The sequence below is a fragment of the Pelophylax lessonae genome, assembly GCF_965119305.1.
Source record: "Pelophylax lessonae genome assembly, chromosome: 1".
In the NCBI taxonomy this organism is placed as follows: domain Eukaryota; kingdom Metazoa; phylum Chordata; class Amphibia; order Anura; family Ranidae; genus Pelophylax; species Pelophylax lessonae.
In genome coordinates, this window is record NC_138768.1 from 670,036,163 (window position 1) to 670,048,146 (window position 11,984).

At 45.8% G+C, this 11,984-nt stretch overlaps 1 protein-coding gene across 1 annotated transcript in view; it reads right to left on the reverse strand.

The window, feature by feature from the left end:
- Positions 1-11,448, reverse strand: part of GATB (glutamyl-tRNA amidotransferase subunit B) — a 249,958-nt gene extending 238,510 nt beyond the window's left edge. The window contains exon 1 of the mRNA XM_082243457.1: positions 11,298-11,448. Within this exon, the coding sequence (XP_082099583.1) occupies positions 11,298-11,431 (134 nt within the window). The 5' untranslated portion in view covers positions 11,432-11,448. The remainder of the gene's footprint in view (positions 1-11,297) is intronic.
- Between the last annotated feature and the right edge of the window lie 536 nt (positions 11,449-11,984).

Here is an 11,984-nt window from a genome sequence, read left to right on the forward strand (position 1 = left end):
CAGATTTGAGTAAAAACCCTGAAAACGTTCCAAAGTCGGAACCGGGAACTATCACCCCTTGATGTAACAGGTCTTGTACCCCCTAAACAGACCCTGTAAGTGGTCCTGGGACAGGCGCAATTTGGGAGGAAAGAACCTTGCCTGGGGACAAGAGCAAAAATCGATCTTGCAGCCAGACCGAATAACTTTGTGGACCCACTTGTCCTGTACTAGGGAAGTCTACGGGTCCGGAAACCAGCGAAGAGGTCCCCCCACCCCCGATACAGGTGAGGGCGCACCTTCATGCTGAAGGAGCCTAATTTGCAGATCTGGAGAAGCCCACTCTCAGCTTGCCAGACCAGGTTCATTTGGATCCTCCAGAGGAGGCCCTGAAAGGCTTCAAGCCCTTGTCAGTCGACCTTCAGGGACGAAAAAGCTTCTTATAAGCCGAAAAGGAAGGCCCACATCTATGACGAGGTTCCTCGCCCATAGTAGCCTGCGGAAGAAAGGTACTCTTCCCCCCGTGAGACCTTTTATGATGTCATCCAGGGCAGCTACAAACAGGCAATCTCCTTGAAAGAGAAGATCACTTAAGGCCTTTTTAGAAGTCTAGTCCACAGACCAGCATTTGAGCCAAACGACACGCCGAAGGACCACTGCCAAAACAGAGAGCCCAGCCACTAGGGGAGCTGCATGACAGATAAACTGCAGCCCCTGGACCAGTCAGCTCAGTATAGACAGGGGGGAGCTGTTCTCCCTCCAGGTTACGGCGTAAAAGCTTAGCCCAACTGGTCAGAATTTGCAACACCAGGGCAATGGTGAATACCAACCTCAGTGCCGAATCAGCCAGAGTGTACATATTGCGGGCCACAGCCTCCACCTTCCTGTCAGTCGAATCCTTAACCACTTTAAGACCAGGCCTATTTTTGGCACTTGGTGTTTACAAGCTAAAATATTTTTTTTTTTTTTGCTAGAAAACTACTTAGAACCCCCAAACATTATATATTTTTTTTTTTAAGCAGAGACCCTAGAGAAAAAAAATGGTGATTGTTGCAATATTTTTTATCACACCGTATTTGCGCAGCGGTCTTCCAAACACAATTTTTTTGGAACAAATTCAGTTTTTTTAATTAAAAAATAAGAAAACAGTAAAGTTAGCCCAATTTTTTCCATAATGTGAAAGATAATGTTAAGCCGAGTAAATAGATACCCAACATGTCATGCTTCAAAATTGTGCACGCTCGCAGAATGGCAACAAACTTTGGTACTTAAAATCCCCATAGGCGACACTTTAAAACTTTCTACAGGTTACCAGCTTAGAGTTACAGAGGAGGTCTCAGACCTCACAACGACACTAAAAAATAAAAAAAAACGTTGGAAAAAAAATAAATATATAAAAATAAATAAATAAATCGGCCTTTTAAACCGGTTGCTAGGCAACGATGTTTGACGTCGCTCCGGTCCTCCAAGACCATAGAGTCAAGTAAGGGACATCTTGCCCTCACTCAACTTCCTGTCTCAGAGGATCTGGTACCGAATCGTTTTCCCCTCTGTCGGTTTGTCCGGTAAGCGGGGAAAACGGCCGGGACGCGGCGGGAGGGGGGACACCTCTTCCGCCGCACCGTAAAGGTGATCCCGCAGCGAATCCCCCACAGGGACCACCCTTACCTGAAATCCGATCGCCCGCTGTTTTAAAAAATACTGGGGTTATGGCAGCTATCTGCTACCATAACCCCAGTATTTAGCGTCAAAGGACCGACGTAAAACTGCGGCGGGCGGTCGGTAAGTGGTTAAAGGCCAGGGACTCTTCAACTGGAATCATGGTTTCCTTGGAAACCGGAGGGTCACACAGGTGAAACAGTCCACTTCTTAAGAAGGGACTCCTCATAGGGGTAATGCCTAGTAAAGCACTTATGGACCCCCACTGGGGATGCTTTGGTCGTCCCCACTCTTTAGCGACAATTCTTTCAAAATAGGCGGGGAAAGGAAATACCTTTGCCGCTCTGGATGGCTTATGAGTGCCAAAGGGAACCTGAGCCTCTGTCGCAGCTGCATCCTCCATCTTCAAGGTTTCACTCACAGATACAATCAGTGCTTCCACCAGCGCCTTTTCGTGATGCGGACGAATTATCCTCACTATCAGAGGATTCCAGGTGCTTTTTGCTAGCCCGTTGCCCGAAGACCACTTCCACCCGGGACACAAAGTCAGTGCGTCAATAGATGGTTTGGACCTGGAGGACCCGCAGCCTCAGAGAGGGGATCAGGTGGGGAGATGTGCTCCAAAGCCTCTATGAGTCACCAGAGGGACACCACAAAAAATGTAAAAAAACACTGCAAGGGACAACCCCCACCATGCTGGCAGCACTACCCGGTCGCCAGACACAAGCACCAAGCAATTCTCAGCAGAGAGGGAGAGAATCTGTAAGCGGATTGGTTTCTATGCCGAGCTGCACCAGATTTTGCATGCTGCAGTTTTAGTAGACCCCCCCATAACATGCTAGGGCATTTAGAGGCAGAAATAAAGAAAAACCAAATGCCCCTAGGAGCAGCTGAAAAAATGTTCAGTGTGAATGAGGCCTAAATGAGATCCCAGTGAAATTCTCTAAAGTCAGCAAACATCAGAAGAAATAAGATGCTCCCAGGGAAACAGATTATGGTTTCTCCAAAGACACAGTTAAAATATTATCACCAATTTAGGAAACAACCACCTTTCCGAAATAAGATCAGCAACAAACTCCTGGGTAAGCTAATCACTGGTTTTATCTGCTAGGATTTCAGTCAGAACACATTGCACAACTTGTGCTTCTATTCAGTAAAACTCTCTCAGGAGTCTCTTAAGATCTGACAGTATTCCAACTGCACTATTGTTTATTGATCTTTTAGTCATAAAGTACTTCAAGTGACAGCAGATAAGCATCCAGAGAACATTTCTAAGTCCTAAACTCCCCTATTTGCTAGAACATCATATTTCACACTCCGCATTCAGCTACCCTGCACTAATCCTAGTCTATTCTAAATGATTTTATCAAATTAAGCCTGTGACACTCAGTGGAATTGGATCATCTATGGCCAGAAATACAAAATGACTGCTATTTTCTTTAAGCTCACACTGACTTATCAGATTAGCCCACGTTTAAAATATCCATCCCCACAAAAGGGTAGAAAAAACATTCAATTGAAAAAATGACTGTTGCTTCAAACGTTAACAGAATTACACGTATAATAAAAACATCTAAGGGCTCGTTCACACGCGTGGCAATACCCTGTGTTTAAGACACGTTAGAGCAGTGTTTATAAAGCCTCCTAACTGTCCCTAAATGACTTCCATGAACATTACAATGAGCACCAACAGTGCCATTGTAAGAAATGTTCAGCATATGCTAGAACGAGAAGACTACTGCACATGCATACTCAGAATTCAATTCATGTGTAGACAGACAAGCGTGCACGGTAAGCAGTGTGCACATGGGTGTGCATACACACTCAGCACTGGTATGGAGCCGATTTATAGGATAAGTTCACCTTTACGAAAAAAAATAATAAATGCACATTTTTTTGCAGGTTTGTTCGGGGCCTGTATAGCATTGCACCCATGATCAGCAGATACGGGCAAGCAGTTACACTCTGAAAGGAAGCTCAACGAAAGCTCATTGAGAACTATAACCCAACAGGCGCAAAGGATGTCAGTACTTGGTAGTATTCACATTCACACAACACTGAAAGAGAAATGCTGCTGGGTTGGCGGAGGCCCCCATGGTCAAGTTTTTTTTTTTTTAGATTGTGATAGCGAAGGAAGGGAGAAGATCCCCCACTCGCTGTCAAAATGGAGTTTTGGGGGCCAGTGCATCTGTAACATGTTACACCCTGAATATGGGTGTAACATGTTACAAAAGGTGAACTTATCCTTTAAGCTAGACTGTGACTTGAATAGATTCCCGAGTGGTTGTCAGCTAGTCCCCGATTTGCCTGTGATCCATTCTGCTACAATTGACCCCCTGAGTACGATCCAGCTTGCCTTTGACCTGTCTTTGGATTCCTGTCTACCTGTTGTGACCTCAGCCTGTGTTTGTATCCTGCTTACTGATTCAGTACCCTACAGCCTGGCCATGAACTGACCTTGGCTTATATCCTGACTCTACCTCTGCCTCATGTTCCAGTAGCTCGCTGTCCAGCTGTTGATGACCTTTGGCTTGTGTCTTGGCTTCACTTCTGCCTTCTTAACAAGTGTCACTGTGTTCCGGCCTCTGGTTCTTGTCTGATGGTCCACACTGCCCGCTACATCGGCCCTGTGTCCTCACATCTCCTGTTGCCACTACCAGGAGTGTTGGACAAGAGCTGCAAGAGATGCCCCCTTTTCAGCTTGATCTCCGCCAAAGTCCTCTTCTACATTTACCACAATAGGAAGTCGCTTCCTATGGTGCCGTACCTGTGGGCTCACTTCTGAGACGGCTGTGTGCGTCCAAAGACAAACAAAACACGGTTCGGTCCCTCTTCCATGCTCCCTCCTCACTGAATTTAATTGACAGCAGCAGAAGCCAGTGGCTCCCGCTGCTCTTACTGGGTCCTGTGAGGAGAGGGAGAGAGACTAGCACTACTGAAGCAGGGTACAGTGCTGGATTGAGACAGGGTTCTGGAAAGTATAAAAGGGGGGGGGGGCAATAAAACTAAGACATTTTTTACCTTAACGCAGGGAATACATTAAGGCTGAGATCACCCTTGATGCAGCCGCGGCTCGCAACAGGGGGTTCGATGCGTCCCTGTCCTCTTTTTCAGGTGCGAATCGGGCCTGGATTTTTGCCTGAATTCGGACCTGAAACTGAGCCAAGGACACACAGCACCCTTTTCCAGTGTGGACCATGGCCGCCCCGGAGCTGCGTGAACCAACTCCATTGAGAGCTGGTCACAGTCTCCTGCCATGCGAATTGAATGCGGGTAAACACACATCCAATTTGCACGAGTGTGTTTTTCTTGGGAGAGTGCGTGTGATCAGCACAGGGCCAATCGGCCCTGTCCAGACAAAGGGTCAGGGGGTCACACAGCCTCACAGGACAGTGAGAGGAAAATTAAAACTCCTTCTACAAGTTTTAACCAGTGCTCGGCCGGACACTGATAGAAGTCACAAGACTGCTATATACTGCTGATATAAAAAGGTATTTAACAGTTTATATTTACTAAAATAATTGCATTTCCATGTTTTGTGTACTGTGGGAGACCAGATATAGTGAATGCAGTGTCCCGGGTTTAGTAACACTTTAAGGTAAAAATTTTGTCACTTTAGAACCACTTAAAAATTAAGCAGTATGTCACTTTTTAGGAGGCATCAAAAACGTTATAGGCATGTTAATGAGCATTGCTTCATTCTTCATAATAAACATGTGTGAAGAATTCATAAGAATGCATATCAAGTAGTGATCGACTGATATTTGTTTTTCATTGCCGATACCGATATTTTGGCCAATTCATATCGGTATCAGCCAATATGGGCCGATATTTTTGTACATTTAAAAAAAATACATATATTTTCTTTTTGACAGGTACTTTTGTGGAGGGATCTGGGGTCTAAAAGATCCCAAACCCCTCCTCTGCACTTAAAAGCATTCAAAATGCCAAGTTTGGCTGTTTTGAATGCTCACATTTTTTTTAATCTGGCGCCAGACAGTACCCGGAAGTGATGTCACTCATGACATCACTTCCGGGTTTTTGCATGGAGACCCGATCAGAGCCGAATGCGGCTTTGATCGGGTCTTCGGCGGGCGTGCAGGCTGGTTGCCTGGGTCTCCTGGTGGGACGGGAGACCCGGGCGAGCCGCAGAAGGCAGCGGGAGGGGGACACTTCTTGTAATGACAGCCCAGCGGCTTCTCAGCCGCATTGGTTGTCATTACAAGACAGCTGACTGTGGGCTATGGATGCCGGTACCGGGGTGATGCCTCTAGCTGCAGGCATCACTCCGGTACAAGCACTTTCCCGAAATATCGGCAACCTCCTGTGCCGATTCCGGTATATCGGGAAAAGTCCATATCGGCCCTCAGTTGATCCCTAATATCAAGGTAAAGTAACGTGTTGACAAATAAATACACACTTGTATGTTATGCCCCATACACACGTGCAGATTATCTGCAGACTTACCAAAACCATATAATATGAGGTCAAACCTAAACACTTTCAATTTGTATGCAATCCGGCAGGCCCTTGCACTACATAGAAAAGGTAAGTCTGCAGACAAAAGTCTGCAGATAATCTGCACGTGTGTATGGGGCATTAGTCTATATAGGCTTCATACCTTTGAGTCTGTATTTTCATTTGTTACTTTTGGCACATTTTTTGTGCTCTGCCATTGAAGTCTATAGGGTCAAAATGCCTCGAGGCACCAAAGAAACGCTTATAGTATTTTTCCCCTGACACACAGAAGCACAGGGGTGTCCCACGTGATTGGCTGACACAGTGATCACATGATCAGAAGCCTGTCCCACCCTCTCCTGATCATAAACAAAGACTGGGAAATAGTACAAGTTTACTTTAGCATGCCCACACAGAACAAGCTAACCTGTGCTATACAGCAACCCTAAACAGTTATTTACCTTTCTGAAACTCACATCATGCTGTGGTTAACTTGTGCATACCTGTCCCCCAGCAGACCCATTTTGTTCCTACTTCATTCCTAATTTTCACTAAGCATTATTTGTAATAATCAGAAATTTAGCAGAAGAGGGTTGGGTCAAACCACAATCCAAATATTGCTATTTTTTTCTGAAGTTAGCCATGCTTGAAATTGGTCCTTAACCACTTCCATGCAGGGCACATTCATCCCCTTCCTGCCCAGACCAATTTTCAGCTTTCAGCGCTCTCACACTTTAAATGATACTCAGTCATGCAACGCTGTACCCAATCAAATTTTTTATCATTTTTTTTCACACAAATAGAGCTTTCTTTTGGTGGTATTTAATCACCACTGGGTTTTTTATTTGTTGCTATATAAGTAAAAAAAAAGAGCGAAAAGTTTGAAAAAACAACATTTTGTTTTAGTTTCTATTATACAATTTTGCAAATAAGTAATTTTTTTTCATAAATTTGGGCCAAAATTTATACTGCTACATATTTTTGGTAAAAATAACCCAAATTAGTGAATATTATTTACTCTGTGTGAAAGTTATAGAGTCTACAAGCTATGGTGCCAATCACTGAAAATTGATCACATCTGATATACCGAAGGCCTATCTCATTTCGTGAGGGCCTGAAATGTCAGGACAGTACAAATACCCCCCAAACGAATCCTCTTTGGAAAGTATACATTCCAGGGTATTTAGTAAGAGGAATGGCAAGTTTTTTAAAGTTGTAATTTTTTCCCACAATTCTTGGGAAAATTAATAATTTTTTTTTTTTTACACAAAATTGTCATAATAGTTATTTTCTCACACACAGTATATGCATACTTGCAATTACACCCAAAATACATTCTGCTACTCCTCCTGAGTATGGCAATACCACATGTGTGAGACTTTTACACAGCCTGGCCACATACAGCGGCCCAACATTCAAGGAGCACTGTCAGGTGTTCTAGGAGCATAAATTACACATATAATTTCCTAACGACCTACCACACTTTTGAAGGCCCTGGAGCACCAGGACAATGGAAACGCACACAAAATGAACCCATTTTGGAAAGCAAACACCCCAACACATAATCTAGGAGGCATGGGCTGCAAATAGGTGCTCAGGTACTCCGATGACCTGCAGACAGGTACTCAGGTACACTGACCGGCTTCAGAAAGGTACTCGGGTAATCTGATGGGCTGCAGATAGGTACTCCGGCACTCTGGGCTGGAGACAGGTACTCGGGTAGTCTGATGGTCTGCAGATAGGGACTCGGGTACTCTGATGGTCTGCAGATAGGTACTCAGATACCCTGATGGGCTGGAGACAGGTATTCAGGTACTCTGAAGGGCTGGAGACAGGTACTCGGGTAGTCTGATGGTCTGCAGATAGGGACTCGGGTACTCTGATGGTCTGCAGATAGGTACTCAGATACCCTGATGGGCTGGAGACAGGTATTCAGGTACTCTGAAGGGCTGGAGACAGGTATTCAGGTACTCTGAAGGGCTGGAGACAGGTACTCAGGAACTCTGATAACAGACACTCGGGTACTTTGATGGGCTGGTGACAGCTACTTGGGTACGCTGATGACATGTTCTCGGGTACTCTGATGGGCTACAGAGAGGTACTTGGGTACTCTGATGGGATACAGAGAGGTACTCTGATTGGCTGGTGACAGGTACTCGGGTACTCCGATGACAGTTACTCGGGTACCTGTCATCAGAGTACCCGAATACCTGTCACCACCCCATCAGAGTACCTGATAGGCTGGCGACAGGTAATTGGGTACTCTGATTAGCTGGTGACAGGTACTGGGATGGGCTAGTGAAAGGTCCTCTTTATTGGGGGGGGGGGGGGCAATCAGTGTGTTTTAGTGTGGACCGCAATCTCCTCCTCACACAGGATCGGTGTGTGAGGAGGAGAACACAGTAACAGCTATTTACCATGGTTTTTGTTGACATTCTGTGACCGGCTGTGATTGGGCACAGCCGGTCACGTGATATTTACCCTAATCAGGGATGGACTGTGTAAAATGACAATTTCCATCCTCAATCGCCTCTCTGCGCGCACGAGGACAGTGCATGTGGCTGGCTGTGATTGGACACAGCCAGTGCCATGGTAAAGAGACATTTTTTAATGTCTCTTTACACCGATGGGGATGGGCTATGCCCCGAGGGACACGTTGCATCCCAGATCGCCAGGCTGCGATTTCCCGGGGGCACAGGAGTGCAGCGAGAACGTCATATGACATCCGCCCAGAGGGAGAGAATGTTCCTGCCGGCGTCATTTCCCTATTCGCCGGTAGGGAAGTGGTTAAATAAAAACAAAAAAAGTTACTAATAATGTATTATTGCTTTAAATAAGAATTTTATTGATATTTACATACATGTTGTAAATATGGGAGATATTGAAGTTTATCAGAAATGAATACATACGAAATGAGTTTGTATAAAGGGAAGAACTGCTAATTTCTTAGCCACTAACCCCACATAATACTGATGAACTACTGCTAAAGGTTCAACTAAGTTTGAGCTTTCTAATCTCTCAGAAGAATGGCCTCCTAAAAACAAACCTTGTTGCCTATGTGTGTCTGGCTTGAATGCTTTTGAGTAAAACAACAGCCTATTCACTTGAATGGCTGCCCTACATGCAACAAACGCCCCAAAGGAGCTCCTGAACCTTTTTGGTCACGGAGCCTTAAGCCCCATACACACGATCAGATTATCGAACGATCTGTCGTCCATTTTTTGTTGCATGCTAGTCTGATGTGGAAAGTGAAGAGGTTATATTCATACGAATTTTCCCGTACGACAGAATTCTACTTCAGAAGTGATGTCATGTGTTGGATTGCTTTCTATGTGTTCTTTCGTTTCTGAGCATGCCTAGTCTTGCTCTTAAGATTTTTTTCGGACGAAAACTGTACTAATAAAAAGAAAATCGGACATTGTGTTGACGTACGATAAAAATTTTATAGCCTGCACATCCAGTTTTTGTCCTCCGAAATTCCGTAATCGGCTGTCGAAAGCGCCATACTAACAATCCGAAAATCGGCAGATCGTACGTCGGACGAAATTTCCCTTCCGATTTTCGTATAGTGTGTACGGGCCTTTAGGCATTTTTTTAAGTGCACATTTTGGCACATTTGTAGCACGTCTGCTACCTACGTTTGGGGTGCCATTAACAATTAATGACACTGCAAGCGCGACCTGCGATCGCAGAGCATTTCTGAAACGCAGATTGTTGTGTGTTTTTTGGCGCGTTTAGAAAACAATGCGGCCATACATGGAGAGAAATTGAAAGAAAACGGCTTGATTCCCCCATCAACACAGTGCCGAAGCAGAAATCCCTCCTGCCGGGGGCCATTGTCTTCTCCCGGCGGGAGGGGGAAGCCGTCCACGCTGGGAGAAGATAGTGATCATTGTTAGCAGCCGCTATTGATAATCGCAAGAGTATCCGGCAGGCTGGTTGTACCCAAGTTGACCGATCAACTTGATCCATTCAGCCTGCCCATTAACGCTTCGAATCTCAGCCGGTTTAACAGGAACAGCGTATGACCGGTGTTCTGTCGAATAACACATCACGTCGGATAACGCCTCAGTTGTTCTGCCATCTATTGATCAGCTGGCGTGACGTCAACACCGCGCATGCAGATTGTCAGACGCATTATCTGACGATCGGCAAATCGCAGAGGATCTAATTGTCAGATTCTGCCTCGCTCTATCTCCGCATGCACGAGACTTGACCGACGTTATAGGTGGAATACTATTGCTGCTGGGCGGATTTGGCAGTGTTGCAGGGTGGATTCTGTTGCTCAAGTCTTGCGCATGTGCAGAGAGCGCAAGGCAGAATCTGACAATTAGATTCTCCCTCTGTGCTTTGCAGATCGTTGGAGAACGCCCCTGACAATCTGCACACATGTAGAGTTGACGTCACGCCAAGTCATCAATAGATGCGCAGAACATCTGAGGCATTACCCCACATGATGCGTTATTCTACTGCAGTGTTTCTCAACTCCGGTCCTCAGGGCACACTTAACAGGCCAGATTTTAAGTATTACCTTGGGGAGATGCAGACTAGAATTCTGCAATTACTGAGCAGCAAAGGATATCACCTGTGATGTATTTCAGTTTTCTTGCAAACCTGGCCTGTTAGTGTGCCCTGAGGACCGGAGTTGAGAAACACTGATCTACTGCACACCAGCCATACGTGGTTCCTGCTGAGCCAGCTGACATTCAAAGCATTAATGGGCAGGCTGAATGGACCAAGTTGATCGATCAACTTGGGTAAAAGCAGCCTGCCGGATTCTCCTGCGATTATCGCTAGCCTCCGACGATCTCCGCATGCGCACTGTTGACGTTACACCAGCTGATCAATGGATCAGCTGCAGTGACGGTACGTACTGCACATGCGCAGATCTCGTCGGAGGCATTATCCGACCAGATGCACTATTTGACAGAACACTGGTCTTATAGCCCATGGAGATAACAGTTCAGAGAAAGAAAGGACAGCAAGTTATTAGCTCACCAGATCCCTGCACTTGTCAGATGGAATAAAAATCAATGATAAATGTATTAGACCTAAAGGCAACAAGTAAGAAAAATCTCTCTAGAGGTTCTATACACTGGAGGTGGGCAAAGGAGAATGGACTTGTGAAGTGTCCTGTCTGCTTGTGCCACATAATGAAGGCCCCCAGCCTATGACCCCATGTACATTGGAATATAGAATACCCTGTGTCCCGGGCATGTCTGCAGGCGGTGCTGGCTGTCCTCCATCCTCTCCTCACAATGACACCAGAGCGAACACTCTGCACTACGAGCAGCGCACAGCAGCCACTGTTCACCTGCAGCATGGACGCAGCCATGTCTACACAGTGACCGGGCAGCGCACAGCATTGTGGGAAATGAAGTCTACCGCGCATTGGCTGTCTAAGGAGAACACCGGCCGAGAGACTTCATCTTCCACAATGCAGTGCTGTCGAAAGCTATGAAGTATCCAGCAATCAGCGGAGAAATGGTCACGTGAACGAAGTAGCTGTCAGGCTGCTTGATGATTGGACAGTGACCAGGGGGAAAGCTCTGCCAGAACACAAGTCAGATACATAGAAAAGAGGAATTTGCCCAGTGGGACTCATGTCCTTGTCCGGGATACTTACCGATAAATGACCGAGCGTTCTGTTAAGCACTTACATACCGGGCCTATTTTGGCACACCTACATGGAAAAATCATTTTTTTGCTTGAAATTTGCTCAGAACCCCCTAAGCATTATTTGTTTTTTATAACAGAAACTTTAGGGCAGGGGTCTTCAAACTATGGCCCTCCAGCTGTCCAGGAACTCCAATTCCCATCATGCCTCGTCATGTCTGTGAATGTCAGAGTTTTACAATGCCTCATGGGATGTGTAGTTCCACAACAGC